This window comes from Rutidosis leptorrhynchoides, chromosome 5 (genome assembly GCF_046630445.1).
Source record: "Rutidosis leptorrhynchoides isolate AG116_Rl617_1_P2 chromosome 5, CSIRO_AGI_Rlap_v1, whole genome shotgun sequence".
NCBI lineage: Eukaryota > Viridiplantae > Streptophyta > Magnoliopsida > Asterales > Asteraceae > Rutidosis > Rutidosis leptorrhynchoides.
Window position 1 is genome coordinate 422,938,053 of NC_092337.1, and position 21,564 is coordinate 422,959,616.

Here is a 21,564-nt window from a genome sequence, read left to right on the forward strand (position 1 = left end):
CACAAGTTATTACGTTCGTGAATCGTCGGACAAACAAGGTGGTCAACCGTTATATAAAACTCATTTACAAAAGTTTTAAAACTTGTCAAAATGCATTGCTTATCATGACAAAAATATTAAATCATATAGAGAATTGGTTTAAATAAGTCGAAATTTTCCGGGTCATCACAGTACCTCCCCGTTAAAGAAAATTTCGTCCTGAAATTTTGACAGAGGTCGTCATGGTTGATCGTAAGAATATTTTTATGAAGAATATAAGTTGAAATTTAGAGTTTTATCACCATTGAGTAATATGGATAAAACAATTTGACTACTTGTAGTGCATGAGAGAAATTATCACAAAAGAGTGAAATGATGAAATCAAAGGTTCGCCTTAACTCTTGACGTAGTCACGGTTGATTTCCGGAATTCAAGGAAATTAAAGAAGATCTTTGTAATCTATATAAGATTTGATTCTTCGGTGATTAAGGAAATTATGATTTTCTTTGATTAAATGCGTAATCTGCCTCGATTGCTATGTTCGTTATTTCGCTATAAATCAACCTCTTTCGTTCCATTATTTTCATCACTCCTACATCTTCTTCCTCATTTCATACCTTTAAAAGATTGTGAAAATGCTTCATCCAGTTCTGATCCTTGATCTCATTCTGACTATCACTACAATCATCCTTCTATTCCAACTTCCACCGGAGGAATCTGTTTACTTCTACTTCGCTCTTGGGGTAGTAGTTTTCATAATCCTTCCTTGCATCTGTCTTTCCATAACTATTGACATCTACGGTTAATGATCTCTTCTATTTGCTGTGATTTATACTCCTCTTTATATTTCGAAGCTTTGTGTTATTGTTTTCTCTTCTCGACTTTGTGTGAACCAAGTAATGGTCCAGAATTCGTACGTATGAATTTCGTAATGAACATAACAAATGTTCTAAGAAAGAAATTGTGATAGCATGATCTAATTTGTTAAATTATCAGAAATCACGGGAAAGATAGAACTATCAAGAAAATATTTCTTGATATGTTTAACGATTAAGTAGAATGCAAGAGTCGTGTAACATGGCAAATGATGACGGTATGGTCTGTGAATCATCATGTTCCATTAGAAACTCAACATGACTTACTGTAATATAACCACATTGATCATGCATCATTATATTATACTAACTCATGCTTAAATTCTCAACACTTCTCCAGAAATTATTCATAATTTAAACTCAAATTTTACAGAAGGATAGAAACTAAAACAGTTTCTTTTATGATATAACATAAATAGCACGAGGAAATAGATGATTTCACACAAGAATAATTATGAAGGTATCTTCAAAAATATCAAGGATATTCATACTTAAAGATACGAGATATCTTAGAATCTCTAAGATCGAAGGATGATGAAGAGGATTTGTCCGCAAAGGTTTAGAGTCAGGAGTAAGGTATTCGCTAAAGATCTCAGCAGACACTGAATCATTTGGATTCTTTGAAGGTAGATTTAGTCTTTGTGATTTGTCCACAGCCTCCTTCATGGTTTGCTCTATCCGTTTTTCAGTACCAAATTTTCTCATTTTCTGAGTTTTTTTCAACACGCTATTCTTTATCATCAAACTTTCGACTGTTAAGGTCGTTTACAGTTTTTTTTGCTGCTTCATCAGCTTTTTCAAAATTTCGAGAACTGATTCGTAAACTGGGGTGCTTATTCAGAAATTCAGAATTAAAGTACGTAAGCCTAGGAGATAGAAGTTATATGTATATATAACTGTTGATGCTGCGAAATTCAAATATGATGATTGATGCTTCTCGGTATTTGGTATGACAATTATCGTTAGAAGATGTAGACGAGTACATGATAGGGTTTCAATGAATAAATATAGTGATTTTTCGGAGAGACTTAAGTCACAGATTAAAGAAGTTGCTGGTACGTTTACTGTTAATATGGTGGAATATAAAAGGTTCCCGGTAACAAGTACGTATATATCGAGGTTATAATAAGGCTGATCTGAAAAGTCGAAGTTGACTTGTTGGAAGGGTGATAACATTGGGTACGTTAAAAAGGAATTGCAAGATTATTTTCGGTAATAACAATGCTAAAGGATCTAACACATATACATGTTAAACTTTTACTTAGGTTTCGTGAGTTTTCCAGGTGTATATCTATATGCATAAATCTTTCTTTTCATAGATAACGTGTGGTTGGATCATCCTCTCGATTGTTTCTTAATTGACTTGTTTTCAAGAATCATGAAGGGTTTGAATGCAGATTGTAATCGTCAATATACATATGATGTTTAATAATCTTGAATGATACGAATATTTTTCTAGGATTTATGAATAGAAGTGATGTTCTAGCACAGTTTAGAAGTCAAAGTATAGCTATGAAAGATGTAGAGATCTAAGAGTGATGTCACCCGTTAAATCTTGACCTGGATTCTGTTTTATCAAAATCAGAATATGTAATTAAATTTGTATGAAATGATTGTGTATCGCTGTGAAGGTAGTGAGTATAGTTAATGATTTTTGAATCAAAATTGAAGAATGTACAGTGTAACATATTAATTGTGAACTTAAATATTTCTCGGGTATTACCTACCCGTTAAAAAAAATTTCACAAGTAATATCTTGTACAAAAGAATTTTTATTACAGTCTTTATGAAAATATATATATGTATATTTTTTTCGGATGTAATACGGATTTAATGAGTTCATATACTATTAAACTCATTTGATTTTCGGCTGGAACTAGAAATGAATAATCTATAAAACATTAGAGATTGCATAATCTTCGCGAAGTATTTCACTAATGTAATCAATACTTCATTATCTATTCTTATTGATATTCCTCAGTAAAGGATGTTGGTGCTCGTGGAATTCTTGTGAATTTCGCAAGGTACGAATGATGTTTTCTGGAAAGTTTCGAGTACATCGAAAATGAAAGTGTAAAATCAAATATGTAAATGAATAATACACTTGGTTTATTATGAAATGAAATTCATTGAGTTGAAACAGAGATTATAGTTAACGATGGTTAAGTCGTTAACTAAGGATGTACATCATAGCATATTAGTAATATGAATTAACCGAGTAGTACTTACCCTTTAAAAATTCATACGTAATAGCTTAGTACAAAAAGATATATTATGGTTTCCAAAATTCATATATATATATATATATATATATATATATATATATATATATATATATATAATATATAAATTCTTTGGAAATAAGGAGCTAATACTCCATAACTCGTTATTTCAATATATCCATTAGTGATTGTGATGTCGATATCGTCGATGGTTATGGAGCTGGTGGAGCTTGTGGTGTTACAAGTGTTGCTGGTGTTGGTGATACTGATGGTGATGCTGGTGGTACTTCTGATGATGTTTGTATAACAAGTCTAGTTTGTAACTCACGCACCATTCTTGTCAGGTTTCTACTCTTCCTTCTATCATCTCTATCCATTCACTCATCAGATTTAGAACTAGAATAAGTAATCTCTAAAACTTTAGATATTACATAATCGCCGTAGAATATTTCTCCAATGAAGTTATGAATCAATACTTCATCGTTTATTATTGTTGGTACTCCTTGGTATCTACGGTGCGTATGACGTAGATGCTCGAGGTACAGATTGTGATGTTGAGGCTTGCGATGCGGATGTTGTTGGTGGTGGTAATGGTGTTGTTGGTGCTTGTAAATTTTGCACAATATTCTCCAAAGCCAATACTCGAGCGCGAAGCTCGTTGACTTATCCTATTACACCGGGATGACTGGATGTTCAGACGAGCGGATGAATAAGATTTAGAATAGTAGATATTACGTAATCGTTGCGAGCTATTCTGGAAATGAGGGTGAAAATGGTGTTTCGGACTGGTTCGCCGGTAAGTGCTTCAGGTTCTTCGCCAAGAGGGAAAAGTGGTGGATGGAAGGGATCACCTTCTTCTTGTCTCCAATGATTAAGTAGATTACGAACCCATCCCCAATTCATCCAGAATAGATAATGGCTAATTGGTTGATCCATTCCGGTTACGCTGCTTTCGGAGCTCAGGTAGAATTTCATATCGGAAGAGCTATCGGAATCTAAGGAATTTGAACTAGATGCGGGATCCATCTTGTATAATCAGGGAAATGATTTTTGATATAAAATAGATTATAGGATTTAGATTGGTATTCTTCAATACATAATTTACATATGCATATATAATACCAAAATCCCATAAATTACGGAGGAATCTTTGGAAAATGTCAGGAAAAGTTTACAGCTAAGATATGAATTCATCTGTACACTATCTATACAATAAATGCAGGAAAACGTGTCTAGACTTAGGAATGATAAGTATGTAATTTCCGACAAGAAATGATAAGCAAAAATAGGTAAAAACAGATATGGTCATAGTCCAGACTCACTAATGCATCTTAACAATTACCAGTTAAACACACTAATGTAAATTCTGGTTCCCTATGACCTCAAGCTCGGATACCGACTGTAATGACCCGTCAAAATCGCTATTGACGCGGTACGTTATTCATTGATTTCATAGTGAGGTTTTGACCTCTACATGATACGTTTTGTAAACATTGCATTCTTTTGAAAAGGCATACCATAAATGAATATCTAATTCTAAGATTTTTGACATCTGATGATTTCAACAAATAGACAATCACCGTAAATAATGGTTTATAATAATACATCCGTTGACAATGCAGTCAGAATAAGATACATGATGACGATTTTGTGAATGCAAAGTTTTCTCCATGCACATAGCCATGCACATAGCTTGTATAACGTATAAGCAAACAACGGAAGACTTCTAGAAACCTGAGAATAAACATGCTTAAAAGTGTTAACACAAAGGTTGGTGAGTTCATAGTTTTAATATTGCGCATACTCTGTATATAAATGTGGATCACAAGATTTTAGTTATTTTATCCAAAATGTTTATCAAAATATTCTACGAAATTGAGTACCCTAGTAACTAAACTTAACGTATATATAATAAGTACCCTTCTTTTAACATACATGCAACTAACATGTACAATGCATGCAAACCAACGTGTACTAAACTCAAATAGCATACGCCCGCTTTATAGTTCAGGCTAGGGTCTCTATACCTGGAACGGATGGGGATGTCAAGCCCTATGGATCCATATACAACTACTCGCGCCCACCAGTTTTTATAACCGGCAGTTACTAGTTACCAAAGCTAAGGGATTTTTGGTTCAAACTCAGTGTAGAATTAAGTATGTACTTGTGTCCATTGCATTTAAAATAAAGTGTATGTATTCTCAGCTAAAAAATATAGATTGCAAAAGCAATTAAAAAGGGATCTATAAACTCACCGTTCAATATTGTGGTTCAATATTGTAGGAAAATGTATGTAGGTGCAACGTAAATGATAAGTGCAAGGTTGGCCTTTGATTCATGAACAATACTCCCGATCAATACTCATAACCTCCTTATTTAATACCCATGAATTCCTTAGCTTTAAACCATTTGAAAATCCCATTTTGAAATCACCCGAGCATAACCCCGTCGTAGTATTTTATGTATAATACTACTAATAATACTACTTAATAACACTAATAATAATAATATTAATAATAATATATATATATATATATATATATATATATATATATATATATATATATATATATATATATATATATGTTTTGGTCTTAAGCTTTATAAAACTAGTTGTAAAAAGGTTCATTTATAAAAAAAAATTACTATATACGTTCGATGTAGAGTGTACGTACTAGTCTGCTGATCATTCCGTGCCACCGTAAATTACGGAATTCATTTAATTCAATCGAATGAATGAATTTTAATATTTTAAAAAGTCGTATTTATTAAATACTTCAGGGGTATGTTATGTAGCTTATAATTAATAATTTCTATCATGTCGCTTTCATGTGAATAGTAAATTAATTAATTTCGTTTCATTTACTATTCATATGAATAGTAAATGAATTAATTTCGATTCAACTATTTAAGTTAAATTGTTTTACGTTGTGCTTTACAGCTTGTACATCTTTGATTTAATTGCGTTTTTCTTATAAATTAAGAAAAATTACATCATAAAAATAAAACGATTAAATACGTAAAATTTTTAGTTTGAAAATTGCATCATTCAATAGCAAATTTTTATCATTTCATATATAAATATTATTCGCATGTTTCCATATATATACACACACACACACACACACACACAATTATATAATTATCACAAGTTATTACGTTCGTGAATCATCGGACAAACAACATGGTCAACCGTTATATAAAACTCATTTACAAAAGTTTTAAAACTTGTCAAAATGCATTGCTTATCATGACAAAAATATTAAATCATATAGAGATTTGGTTTAAACAAGTCAAAATTTTCCAGGTCTTCACAGACAGGCCCACCCCCTTTAAGGTTAATGGGCTACGAAACAGCCCAGCAACAGAAAATGGGCCTATTAATCCTGAATTAGCAGCTAAAAGTCCTCCATTTGATGTGGAGATACCTGATGATTGTAACTTTTACCAATCTGCTCATTTCTCTCATGTTAAACAAGATCTTCACAAGTGCCCAACCCTGGATTGTAGATCTTCATGTGCTTGGTATAAAAAGAATTCCCAAAAATCTAAAGCTTTAGCTAAGAATAGCGTTTTGCCCAAAACACATCGAAGCCCTTCAAAATCTAATAGAAAACAGAAGTCTAAAGCAAGAGATATTAGTGAAGAAGTAGAATCGGGCTCGGCTGAACTTGAACATACAAAAAATATCGAGCATGTGCAAGAGGCAAAAACTTCACAATTTGCAAGCAAACCAATCAAAGTTTATGGGAAAATTTTAAATCCTAAGAAAATTCCTAAAGAAAAGGAGGTGTTTGGGAACTTTCTTGAAGGCATGTTTGATAGTGTCAAAAGGCCTAGCAGATCAAAACAATGAACATAGCTACATGGAACACTAGGAGTCTAAGATGATGAAATTTAATGGGTACATTCGGTTGAAAAAGTATACACAGTTGCGGAAGGAGTTAGGGTGATGATTTCTCCTAATGTGGATAACAACATAGTTTAGATTAAGGTGGTATGGAATAAACTTGTTCCCTTAAAGATTTCCATTTTTCATTGGCTCACAATTCAGGGTTGTTGCGGTTAACGAAGTTTTGATTAATAGAATATGTATTCGAGACATCACGAATGATAAATGCGGATGGTGTTTTCTTCATGTTGAGTCGATAGAGCATTTATTTCTTCATTGCTCATGGACTTTCAAGGTATGGTCGGATTTATTTTAATTGGTAGAATGTGTGTTGGATTTTTCTCTTGTATATTCTTAAATTTTCTTATGATTGGTGTAACGGTTTGGGAATCAAGGTGTCAAAATTTTAGGAATTTATTGGCCCGACCACTCTATGGTATATTTGGAATGCGAGAAATGAATTGGTTTTCAATGGTTTCTACATACGTTGGGCCGCTTTCGTGGAGCGGATAAAGTTGAAGGTTTTTGAATGGGTAGTTAATGCTAATGTTTGAGAGAGTTACCAAGTTTATTTATGGAAGAATCAATGTTGGTTATTTGCATAAAAAGAAGATGGAGCCTACTGTTTTATTCATGAACATTGCTACTGTTATAAATTTTTTCTCTTTTTATGAATTGGTCAAGTGGGTATATTTTGCTACTGTAAGCCCAACTTGACCTTATGTTGTAAACTTCCAGCCTTTCACTTTTTCGTGAATTGCTGGCTTTTATCTATTTATTTCGTATTTTGCTATAAAAAAAATCTAATACTTGTGAATAGTATAAAATTTAAGGTAATATAATACCACATATACATATAATTCTTTAAAAGAAATATTTTTATCAAAAATGTGTAGCTGAATTAAAGAGCTATTATTGTAGCAGGACCGAGTCCTCTTTATAAATGCATAAAAGATAATTAATTTATTAGTATTATGATATTATGATGTTCATTCACCATCAAATTAACATTAAGAGTGTATATGCTTACATCTTAATTGAATGGTTCATCGCTACTATATCATTCTATTGTAAAAGATCTTTTTAACATGCATATGAATAATGATATCTTTATATGACATTTAATTCTTTTCCTTTCAAATCATCTTAAAGTTTATAGTTTCAAAGATTTTATATTCATTCTTTCTTTCAGTTATGTGTAGATTTAACTTTAGTTTGGTTTTAATTTTAATTTAGATATTATATATGAATATATTATATTTGTTATCGAATATATTTATTTATTGTATGATAGTTTGTTAAATATAAACTATATTCTTTTAGTCTTTATTTTTATTCGTAACTAATTACATATTATTGTAATATATATATATATATATATATATATATATATATATATATATATATTACATATTATTGTGATATATGATCATATACATAGCATTGTATATGTATATTTTATTTGCTAAAAGCCAAAAGCAGAAGTTACGCGAACTATAACCAAAACGCTTGGAATATTCGCTATGTTTCCGCATTAATAAAAGACTGCGGTTTAATCCGCTAAGTTTCCGCGGATAGTTAAGCAATCCGCAGACCGCGGATATTTCGAATACTATAAATAGAGAGCATGGCCTCTTATTTATAGGTTGTTGATTCTCTGCCATTTGCTCTGGCCTTTGTGATTTTCACTTGTGATTTTGCCCAAGGAATTTCTACATTGCGCTAAGGTGAATCATGCTAATTGACAATCAAGACCGGGTCGGGGTGGTTGATCACTTGATTGATAAAGTGAAAGACGATCATCGGAGCCCAAAATAATCATCAAACATCCCATTCTCCATCTTATTATTGCACTCAATCCTTAATTAAGTAATAACTTGATATAGGATTGATCAATTGGCGCCATTCGTGGGACACGTTTTAAGAATTAAACTGGAAATTTTTTGTTTTGTGCTATCAAACGATTAATTTACTTGTTTAATTCTAATAGTGTGTTATTTTGATGATACACAGGCGAATACGTTTGTAATCGGCGGTAAATTGCTTGATTAATTGAAATAATGAGCAACGTCGTAATGGATAGCGGTATTGTTGTTGCTGTGCAAGCAAATGCCCGAAAAAGAGGAAGAAAGCGAAAGTTGGCAAGAATGTATCAAAATTGGCAGTTAGCGCCAATTAGTTTTCCAAAAATGCAGAGCAATGATTTCTTTGAAATGCCGATAGTATTATCGTGCAAAATCGCGAAAGCTGAAATCACAAACATGAAAGTTCATGTTGATAATGGTAGTAGTGTTGATATTGTTTATGAACAATGTTTTGTTCAACTGCCGGAGAGTCTCAGAGCAACTTTACAACCAACCGCAGCTTCGCTAACCGGTTTTGCAGGAGAATTCTCATTGCCTATGGGCGTTTTGCCCTTAGATGTTGAGCTTGTTGATGAAAATAATGATGGTTTAGCGAGTCGAGCACGTCTAGATTTCTATGTTATGCGAACCTCATCTCGCTATAACATGATGTTAGGCAGAACTGCCTTAGGTAAATTTGGAATTGTTCCATCTACAATTTATGACATGATTAAATTCTCAACACATAAAGGTATCGCGACAATAAGTTCAATGAGCATCATGCCCATTTGTGCGGATGTTAATGTAAAAAGTGCAGAGCAAGAAACCGCTGATGCTTCGGACAACATGGTAGTGATTAATCCTACATATCCCGAGCAAAAAATTAAAGTGGGATGCAATGTTAGCGCGGACACAAGGAAACAAATTGTGCAGTTACTTGTGCAGTACATGGATGTTTTTGCTTGGTGTGAAAATGATATGACTGGTGTTCCGCGTCATATTACGGAGCACAGACTTAATGTAAATCCAGTTTAAAACCTGTAGTGCAGAAGCGTAGAGGCATGGCCCTAGATAGCGTAAAATGGCTATGTGAAGAAGTAACAAAATTGGTGCGAGCTGGAATTTTACACGAAGTTCAATATCAATCATGGATTGAAAATCCAGTTTTGGTAAAAAAAAGCCTGACGGTTCCTGGAGAATGTGTATTGATTTCAAGGATTTAAATAAAGCGTGCCCTATGGATAACTATCTACTGCCAGAAATAGATTTAAAAGTAGAATCTTTGCACGCTTTTCTGTAAAAATGTTTTTTGGACTCGGCAAGGGGTTATCATCAGATTCCAATGGCTCAAGAAGATGCAGATAAAACTGCTTTTCATACGGGCAAAGGCATATTTTCCTATATAATGATGCCTTTTGGTTTAATCAATGCGGGTGCGACATATCAACGTTTGATTGATACCGCGTTCGAAAAACAAATTGGGCGTAATCTTGAGGCTTATGTAGATGATTTGGTAATCAAAAGCACAACGCAAGGGCGAATTATTGAAGATATGCGCGAAACATTCGACACATTACGAAGGATAAACATGAAACTTAATCCGCTAAAGTGTAGTTTCGGCGAAACTGAAGGAAAGTTTTTGGGATATCTTGTTACAGAACAAGGAATTCAAGCTAATCCAAAGAAAATTGCGGCTATTGAAAATATGACCGCACCTAGAACGGTTAAGGAAGTGCAAAGTTTGACGGGAAAGTTAGCCGCATTAACGCGTTTCTTGTCTAAAGCTGCTGAAAGACAATTACCGTTTTTAAGACTTTAAAAGGTTGCTTGAAGCAAAAAAGCTTTGTTTGGACAAGCGAAGCAGAAACCGCGTTTCAAGAAATGAAGAAGTTGTTAAAAACTTTGCCTACGTTAACAGCACCAGTTGATGGCGAAATTCTTTATCTTTATATATCAGTAGCAAATGAAGCTTTTGGCTCAATTTTAATTGCGAAAAGGGATAAAATACAAAAGCCTGTGTATTTTGTCAGTAAAGCTCTTACAGGAAGTGAAATAAATTATGCGCCGATTGAGAAGTTTGTGTATGCGCTCATATTAACATCGCGAAGGTTAAGAAGATACTTTCAAGGGCATCCAGTGCATTTGTTAACTAATATGCCGGTCAAGCAAGTCTTAACAAAGCCAGAGATATCTGGTAGACTTGCGTTGTGGGCAGTAGAGTTAGGTGCTTATCAAATTACTTACCTTCCGCGCAGCGCTGTAAAGGGCCAGTTTTTGGCGGATTATCTCGCTGAAATGACTGGGGAGTTGGAGGTGATTAATGAGCGAACAACGTTAAAACTGGTAGTTGGCGAAACTTGGGATTTGTTCACTGATAGAGCTTCATGTGTAGAAGGCGCAGGTGCGAGTTTGGTTTTGGCAAGCCCAAGTGGAGAAGAGCATACGTACGCGTTACGTTTTAATTTTGATGTGACCAATAATGAAGCAGAATATGAAGCATTACTTACTGGTTTAAATATTGCGCGAAAAATGAATATAACTAAGTTGCATGCATCCACAGATTCGCAATTAGTAGCAAATCAGTTTAATGGCTCTTTCGAAGCACATGATTCTTCAATGCAGAAATATTTGCAGTTATTGAAAGAACTGGCAGAGTGGTTTGAGCATTTTGAACTCGCGCAAGTGCCAAGAAGTCAAAATAAGAAGGCGGATTCTTTGAGCAAGTTGGCCGCTCTAACGTTTTCGCATTTTCAAAAACAAGTTTGGGTTGAGGAATTTCCAAGCAAGTCTATAGATAACGAGTTAATGATCGCATCTGTTGAAGAAGAACAGCCAAATTGGATGGAACCAATCCTGCAATACATTCGTAGTGATATTTTGCCAAGTGATAAACGCGAAGCTAGCTTAGTAAGAGAGCGTGCACCAATGTATATCATTCAAAATGATATTTTATACCGCAAATCATACTGCGGACCAATGATACGATGTGTTGGCCCAATTGAAGCAGAAATATTAGTTGATGAAGTGCATAATGGTTCTTGTGCACTACATTCAGGATATAAAACTATTGCGGCAAAAATTATGCGGATGGGTTACTTTTGGCCATCCCTATATCGCGATGTTGCAAAAATTGTTAAGCTTTGTAAAAGTTGCCAAAGGCATGCTCCGCAGAATCGGATGCCAATGCATGATATGATTCCTGTTAATTCGCCATGGCCATTTCACAAGTGGGCTATTGACATTGTAGGGCCATTTTTTGTAGGACCTGGCAATGTCAAATTCCTGATTGTGGCAATTGATTATTTTACAAAATGGGTTGAGGCTAAGGTGGTTCGCACTATCACTGGTGTGCAAGTGCGAAATTTTGTATGGGAATACATTGTCTGCAGATTTGGTATTCCGCGTGAGTTAGTTAGTGATAACGGCGCACAAATAGCGAAAGATCCTTTTAAGACATCTTGTACTGATTTGAATATAATACAAAAATTTACATCAGTGGCACATCCACAGGCTAATGGCTTATGCGAAGTAACCAACCGCGATATTGTAAGTGGTATTAAAAAGATGTTATGCGAAAAACGAAATGGTTGGGTAGATGAATTACCCAATGTGTTGTGGACACATCGCACTACTTTCAAGAAGAGCACAGGGGAAACACCTTTTAGTTTGGTATATGGCTCTGAGGCAGTAATACCCGCAGAAATTCTTGTGCCAGCGCATAGAGTTGCTAACTTCGAGGAAGAAGCAAACGATGATGCATTGCGCGAAAATTTGAATTTCATTGAAGAGCGTAGGTTGATAGCTGCTATCAGGGAAGTAAACAATAAACAGCAAATCGCTAAGTATTATAACAAAAGGGTGCGTGCTTTATCTTTTGACATAGGCGAATGGGTACTGCGAAATAATGATGCAAGCAGAGCAGAAAAGCTTGGCAAATTAGGACCTAATTGGGAAGGTCCTTATCAAGTTGTAGCAATTAATGCAGCAGGTTCATATAAGCTCGCAGATGTGGAAGGGAAAAATTTACCTAATGCATGGCATGCTGCTTTATTAAAGCGATATTATGCATAACTTTGCGAAAATCATATGAAGGCTAAGTTGCATATGTGCAAAGTGCGAAATTAGTTGCAAGGCCTATGCTTGATATTCTTGTTATGTGTTTTTATTTTTAATTGTTGCAAGTCTTGATCAATTTTAAAAGTTGACACTTGTAAGAATATGAAAAGAGTTTATTTGTGAAATACCAAGAGTTTATGGAATGTTTGTATTTTGTTTCATAATGCTGAGGTGCTTCGCAATGTTTGCATAGCAAAGTGTTGAAATTGCCCACTTTGGCAGAAAATAACTATTGCGAAAGGAACTTCAAATCCTAAGTGTTTGATTTAGCCAATACTTAGATGCTTCGCAATGCTAATTGATTGCCTAAGGATCGCTTTGGAGGACTTAGAAGATTCATAACGTATAAATATACACGCATACAGATTGTTTCGCAAAAGTACATACTTATTATGTGCACGATAATAAAAGTTGAAAATTGCAAAGGACAAGTCCGTGTTATGAATATTGTTACTGAAAGCGCTATATAAATAAAAAGTACTTGCAAATATGTATAGAAATATGAAATTTTATTAATAACTGCGCAGAGATAGCTGCGGGCTAAGTTTTACAAACACCATCATGGTTTTGATAAATCAAGATCAATGATGTCTTTAACAGTAGCATCATCCTGCTGACTTATCGCAGTAACTTTAGGGATTGGAATGTCCGCTATATTTTCTTTCGCTGTAGCAAATGCATCTCGAGCATCTGCAAGTGAACATACGCGGTCTTCAATCGCGGATGGCAGTGGATTTGGTATGGTGCAGTAAGGAGCAATTTCATCCAAAAATTCCACTCTTTCGCGCAATCGTAGAGCGGCAGCGTAAGTTGAAAATTGAACAGACACATGATGAGAGTTAAGAACTTTTTTGGCAAACTCCGGCAAGTGTTGGAGAAGTTGGGTAAACTCAAGCTTTGCAGAGGCTGAGGCAGCTAGAGCGTTGTCTCGCTCTGCAGTAAGTTTTGTAACCTCCTCTTTTAATGAATTAATTGTAGCTTGGAGGTTGTTTTCTTTCTCAGCTGCAGCAGAAACCTGCAGTTTCAAGTCATCCACCGCGTTTTTTGCCGCGGTGAGTTTATAGGAGAGGTTAACACAGCATTTTTCGCTGTCTTCAGATTTAACCTTCTCGGTGTTGTATTTCATCTGTTCAGCCTCAAGAACATTGAAAAATTGTTCTTGACAGCATATCACATCATATGCCGAATTAAATCACATATAAAAGTTCTGAACAAAGCTGTTGTGCGCGTCAAGCGCAGAGAGTTTCGAAAATTCGCGGCGAAGCTCGCCTGGAATTGCCAACTTCATTTGTTGGCGCTGATCCAGTGCTGCCGCAGAAGAAGCGTAAGTATATCCCGACAAGCCATCAATTCTCACACCGTAAGAGTCGGGTGGATTACGGAATAATTCAGTGATTTGCTCCGCAGTGTGCGGGCTGGGAAAAACTGGATTGAAAGGCGAACCCCCTGCAAAACAACTCAATTAATACGCTGGTAACATAAAATTTCAGCGAATGTTATAAATATGAAATAAAGTTTGTGATATACCAGGTTGCTGGTCCCCTTCATAATCCGATGTAATTGGATTATCGTAAGGGGGTATCTTGTTGCTTAAGTTTTTTACTCCGAGATGATGGCGGCGTCTGGTACGGTCGTTTGGTGGAATTTAGTTTCAATGTGGGAGATTTAGATGTTAGATCGACGATTGGAATTGCTTGCTTCTCTTGTTTGATTTCTTTTTCGGAAGATGAAGTCGATTTGGATTCCGGGCTTGTTAATAGCTTGGTGATTAGTGCCTTAGGGTTAACCTTGCTATCAACTTCGTCGATTTTCATTATCGATTGGAAAAGAGTTGCAAGTAATGTGGAAAGTTGTGAAGGTTAATTGAAAATTGAGTAATTGCGAAGTATCTCAGAGAAGCGAGTAGGGAGTTTGTGATTATGGATAACGATATATATAGGGGGAGTAAGAGTAGCAATTAATTGTGTTTAAGTACCCGTTGTGGTAATTCATACGGTAATATTTTAGGCAACGGATAAAAACGGTAACTTCGTTTGCTGTAACGGTAACAAAGGCAAAGCGAAAATGTTTCAATGCGGATAATGGTCAAGTTAACTGCAAATTTTTAGAGTTTATCATGATACATTTACTTCGCAAAATGTATCATAATAAACTGGGGGGACTTGATCATATACATAACATTGTATATGTATATTTTATTTGCTAAAAGCCAAAAGCAGAAGTTACGCGAACTATAGCCAAAACGCTTGGAATATTCGCTATGTTTCCGCATTAATAAAAGACTGCGGTTTAATCCGCTAAGTTTCCGCGGATAGTTAAGCAATCCGCAGACCGCGGATATTTCGAATACTATAAATAGAGAGCATGACCTCTCATTTATAGGTTGTTGATTCTCTGCCATTTGCTCTAGCCTTTGTTATTTTCACTTGTGATCTTGCCCAAGGAATTTCTACATTGCGCTAAGGTGAATCATGCTAATTGACAATCAAGACCGGGTCGGGGTGGTTGATCACTTGATTGATAAAGTGAAAGACGATCATCGGGGCCCAAAATAATCATCAAACATTCCATTCTCCATCTTATTATTGCACTCAATCCTTAATTAAGTAATAACTTGATATAGGATTGATCAATATATTTAAACACTTGTGAGTCGAAAGTATCTAAACATTTGTCTTTATATTAGTAAAGTGTTAAAATATATTAGTTAATTATTAATGAAGTGTTAGCATGTTTGTTATGTTATTGAAACGGTGATCAAATAATGAAGTGTCAAAATTTACTTATGGTATATTTAAAAAATAAAATTGTGATTAATGAATGTGTTTACATTGGAATAAACTCAAAGTCTTATCATGTTAAATAATAAATAATGATTTACTACCTATTACAGAGTATAATTTAGGGGAGATGATTCTCACACACCACTTTTTGATCCCTATACACTTTTGTCTCATAAGTTGACAGTTATATCCCTAGAAAGTTGAACTTATATTATTATTATAAGTATAATTAAGGGTAGATTAGGTAATTAAGTGTACATGGACCAAAATGTAGTGTGTGAGAATCGACTCTCATAATTTAGCCATTTGGCTATGTAATTAAAAAATAAAAATAAAATAAAAAAGCTCTTCCAAATTAAAAACGAATTATAAAATATTGAAATTTGAGACAGGCCGTGCAATGCACGGGCATTGCCCACTAGTTATTATTAATTTGCACGAATTCATTAATTTCAACGGTTTAGCTATTATGTTATGAAAAAATAAGATTAAATTATAAATCATTTTCACATTATTTTAAATTATTAAATTATTAACTTGTATTAATAATTAATAATTTATACTCCATCCATTACAGATCTATTGCCCTTAGCCAAAAAGCACACATTTTAAGAAAAAGAGAGTGACACATATATCTTTTTATTTAATTTTGAGTCTTATCTCTTACATTTTCTCTATCTTTTTTCTTACAATAATAAAATAGGGGCACACTGTATAACATTATTCTTATCAATTTATAGAAGTGTACAATTGATTTCGGACATTCAAAAAAAGAATAGTGGACAACAAAATTGGAACGGAGAGAGTAATATACAGTATCCGCGAACCGCGGGTTATGAGTATGGGCATAAAAAAGCAACACGTTAATAGGTACACGTGCCTCGACGAGTAAAGAAAATATTAATGTGAGCGGCAACGTAACTGGTTCTTATAATGTACACATAAATTATGAATTATGTAGTAGTATTTGACAATCTCCTCCATAATTATGAATGGTTTATTTTTTTAATTAAAATTCAAATTATTTTATGATTTATTTTACGTGTTATGTTTAAGGCTGCGAAAACACGAGTTATAAATTAGTTCAAACTAGTTTTCGAACCCTCGTTTCGCGCCAGGGGTTCGGTTTTCAATGTAGTTTATTGCGTTTAGTTTGTAAAACTATTTCGTGGCTAACGATGATGTCGTTGAAGCGTTATTTTAAATTAACAATATATGTGCATCTCCGCGTTTCATTATGGAATTGTCGACTTTTAAAAATTTAACGCAAAATTAACGTGTATGAAAAGTACCCCAAATATTTAGCGTTTTTTAAAAAGCGTCCGTTTTGCGTATAATTAGTGACATTGTGTTCCTAAAATTATTTCGAGTTTAACGATGGTGTCGGAAAAATTTAACTCGTTGCGAGCGAGAAGATATGCCCCGTTGAATATTTGGGTGGAGTTTAGTTAAGATTTTTTTATGAAAATGGTTATTTGACACTTTACCCCCTGTTTGAGGGGTCGATTTGAATTTTTAAAAAAAATGTGGGGGCTTTGTTGGTGAAATGAAACTTAGTTAAAAAAAAAAAAAATGAGAAGTCGAAAATACCTCTAGGTACTGTTCATAACTTTTGCCTATTAGATATATGTATAAATATAAATATAAATATAAATATAAATTATAAGTTATTTGAACTTGCAGGCATAGCCTAACTTTTCTCCCCATCTACTTTGTGTCATGGGATAGGGAGAAGTCATGAGTTCGATCCTTAGTGATGACATGATTTTCTTTAAACCAATTGAACACCAATAATGGTGGTATATATTGACCCTATAGAGAGGTTTTACCGGATTCGTTCACGGACCCCTACCCGGAACCACTGCCCGAATGGATGTTTTCCCGGGTACCGTCGATCGGGTTCGGGTTTCCGCCCGAACGTTTGTGTTACGTGCAAATAATGAGGTTCGTTGAAAGAAATAATCTACTGATGCAAAAAAAAAAATCGCCGTTAAAAAAAAAATTATAAGTCATTCAATATTAAATTATTAGATTTTATTAAACACATAACGTTGAGACTTGAGATAGACAAATAAATAAATATATATTCGTGAAATGTAATAAAAATGCGTGACTATTTTACTTTAAAATTTTTTCCACGGGTCTCAAAAACCCTACCAAGAGATTAATCACCACCAGCTCACCAACCAAAGTACCAAACCTTGTGAGACCTATAAAACCGATAAGATGGACCAAACCCAACTAAAAGCCTTAAACAGAGCTCTCAATCTCTCATTCCAATTCTTGATTTTTAAGTAGTATTTGTTCCATTAGTATATTCCCCTCTTTTTTCTAGGGTTTTCTATTTCTTTACTTTGTTCCATTTTTTGTTTGGTCTAATTTCCATCTTAATTGGATTGAATATATTACCATTATCACTTATTTGCAGATAGATAAGGTTCCTTTTCTTCTCCCCTTGTCTCCATCTGGTTAAAATCTTGTTCAATTACTCATTTTATATTAAACTTGTATATATCTAAGATTGATTTCAATCCTTAATTTATATGCCATGATAAGAACAAATTATAGCTTAACTATTCAAAATTGGAAACCCTAGTTTTTTACATGTTATTCTTGATGCTTTGTGTTAGATGTTTGAATTGTGAATGTTAACATATGCGCTATTGTTTTAATTTCACATTTTTACTTCTTATATTTGCTGATTATTATGAAATTTGCAGGAATTTGTACTGTATACGGAGGACATAAATTTGCTGTGAGAAATTAGGTTTTTTATAAATATAAATGTTTGTAGCTATATATGATGTATACATTTTTCAGTGTTGAAAGTAGGGTGCTTTTTATCACTGAGTAAAATAATGCCAACTAGTTCTCTTTCTAAGTTCAACATCCCTCTTGGTTTTGGACTAAGAAAAGGTGTTAGATTGCAACTAAAAAATAAGGTCCAACAGAGGAGTGTGTTTCGACCCAATATCACGACCCGTTTATCTACAAATCCGGATTGTGTATTTGGGAGCTTTAGGAAAGAATCACAAGTTGCAGCAAGTGTTGTGAAGTTGCATTCTTGTATTTCTGGGTACACAAAAAGCTCATATTTTTCAAGAAGTATGGCTACATCTGGTTCTGTAACTGCATCCGGTGATATTATTGTGGACAATTTCATCTCAAGTTGTGGAAATGTGTCGAATTTTGCGAGACCCGTGGGTCATTTTGTGGAACGAAATAGGAGTTTTCATGTAGCGAGTGTTGCTATGAAGAGTAGAGAATCAAGTAAGATAAATGGAGTTCGTGGTTATTTTATATATGGTGTAACTCACATGGCAAATAATGGTAATACACTTGGTGGGAAATTGGGAAGACGATATAATACTTCTCCTTCAACATGTTATTCGGATGGTGGATTGAAGGAAACGTCACACGATGAGATGATAACAAGTCTTGCTATCGAAGCCGATGGGTATATGTTATATTTGTGTATATCTAAATGTAATTTATCTTAGGAAATAACATAAACTATATTTTTTCTAATAAATATAAGTTATTTTCTTTAATAAAATATCACTAATTTTTGTAATTAATTTAGGGAAATACAATTTTATTATGTAGTAATAAGCTTTTGGATTATTCTATTGACAACCCTTAAGTAACTTGCTTAAAGTTCTTGAACATAGCATTGATGGTGGTTACTGAATTGTACAATGATTTTAAGCATGTTAACAACATCCTTTAGAGCCATCGCTTAAAAAATCCTAAGCTTTTTGACCATTTTTTTTATAAAATTACTACCATTTTTTTGAATGTTGATATTTTTTATGCGACATATAGAGATTTTCTATTTGTGTTTGTTTGTTGCAAGAAATTGTTTTTGTGCCTGCAAATATTTACTTGTTTGTAATTTTGATATTTAAGTAAATATTCCATTTCTGTATGCTAATTGTATTTGATACTTGCTAATGATTTTGTATTTGAAATTTTAGGAAGGTTGTGTGTGCTAATTCTCTAAAGTTACTATCGGGATCTTGTTATCTGCCACATCCAGATAAAGAAGCAACAGGCGGAGAAGACGCTCACTTCATTTTAGTCGAAGAACAAGTAATTGGTGTAGCAGACGGAGTTGGCGGGTGGGCCGATGTCGGAATTAATGCCGGACTCTATTCCCGTTCACTAATGTCTAATTCTGTAAATGCAATAAAAGGTCAACCTAATGAAGCCATTGACCCAGCTCACGTGTTGGCAAAAGCTCATTTAGCCACAAAAGCCAAAGGGTCTTCTACAGCGTGTATTATAGCTTTAAAAGAAGAGGGTCTTCATGCGGTTAATTTGGGTGATAGTGGGTTTGTTGTGATTAGAGACGGGTGTACCATTTTTCACTCCCCTGTACAACAACATGATTTCAATTTTACGTATCAGCTAGCCAATGGGAATGAAGGTGATCAACCAAGTTCTGGTCAAGTAAGTTATATTGCAACTACTTTTATTCTTGGTTACAATTATACACTTTGTACTATTTGAATGTGCATTAATCACTTGTTATAAAGTGGGATGTAGAGGTTTGAGTTTCGATGTGCTTGTGATGTTTGAAGTTGTAATGTAGGACTAAGTCGTTAACGTAACCGAAAATGACACAACTAAGGAAACAACTTGAGACATTTGAAAGTCTCTAAAGTTAAGCTAAACAATGGCTAAACTGATTATTAGACTTTAATTATAGGTAATCTGTATGGTTAAAGTAATGGTAAAGCTTGTTCTTCCCTGAATCCGATTATTTTGACTTTTGGATCATTAGATAAGTAGAAGCCGAATAAAAAAGTCAGCCGACGTGTCGGTTTGGGGACTAGCCCGTCTCGATCAATGCTAAAAATTAGGGTCAAAGTCGGGTTGAGTCGGTCAAAGTCAATGTTAGGTGAAAAAAGTTAGTATAAAACTTGTTCTTCCTTGATTCTGATTATTTTGACTTTTGTATCGTTAGATAACTAGAAGCTGAATATGTGCATCGGAACACTAGATTATGATAATTGTGACTTACAATACTTAGATAATCAGTTTTATGATGCAAAACCAGAAAGCATATTAACGGAATAGATTAATAATTCAGTTTCATTAATAATGATGATCTGCAGGTCTTTAAAATTGAAGTGGCAGCTGGTGATGTTATTGTTGCGGGGACCGATGGGTTATTTGACAATTTATATAATAATGAAGTAACGGCGTTAGTGGTTCAAGGGGTTAGGTCAAGGGTGAGTCCTGAAGTCATGGCTAAAAATATAGCAGATTTGGCACGTGTGAAAGCCTTAGACAGGAAACGACAATCCCCTTTTGCTACTGCTGCGCAGGAAGCCGGTTTTCGTTACCATGGTGGTAAACTTGATGATATAACTGTTGTTGTGTCGTTTGTTACTCGCTCAAATGACGAGTAAGTTTTCAGTTGTTTTTTGTTTGTTATTGTTCGTTTAGGGAGTAAAGAACGAAGATGAGTCACATGGTTCTTGTTTTTTGAAGGGTCAGTTTGTTATGATACTGGTTATTATATGCTCGTTTTTTTCCTTGCTGCAAGCCTTTTGGTCGTTGCTTATAAAAGATTGTCATATTTTCCTTTATTGACTATGAGTAGTTAAAGAGCAACTTCACAATTTCATAGGTTTTTCTACATGAATAAGTTATCATTTTATGTTAATTATTAATTTTTTTTTTTTTTTGGGATATTAGCTCAGGTACAAACTATTTTCAATTTTTTTTATGACATTTTACCTATTTTTTTTTAATTCCTTGAATACGCCATTAATACGAACTACTATATGTTCAAACTCAGGCAACCTTGGAAACCATGTCGTGGCCGAAAGAAGTGTCACGTCC

The 21,564-nt window shown here is 34.2% G+C and overlaps 1 protein-coding gene across 1 annotated transcript; it reads left to right on the forward strand.

Moving 5' to 3' along the window:
• The first annotated feature begins 17,938 nt into the window (after positions 1-17,938).
• LOC139846979 (probable protein phosphatase 2C 80) lies at positions 17,939-21,341 on the forward strand. The gene is made up of 4 exons (XM_071836571.1): positions 17,939-18,179; positions 18,432-19,168; positions 19,689-20,163; positions 20,832-21,341. The coding sequence occupies exons 2-4, from the start codon at positions 18,570-18,572 to the stop codon at positions 21,126-21,128; spliced, it is 1,371 nt and encodes a 456-aa protein (XP_071692672.1). The 5' UTR covers positions 17,939-18,179; positions 18,432-18,569; the 3' UTR covers positions 21,129-21,341.
• The last annotated feature ends 223 nt before the right edge of the window (positions 21,342-21,564 follow it).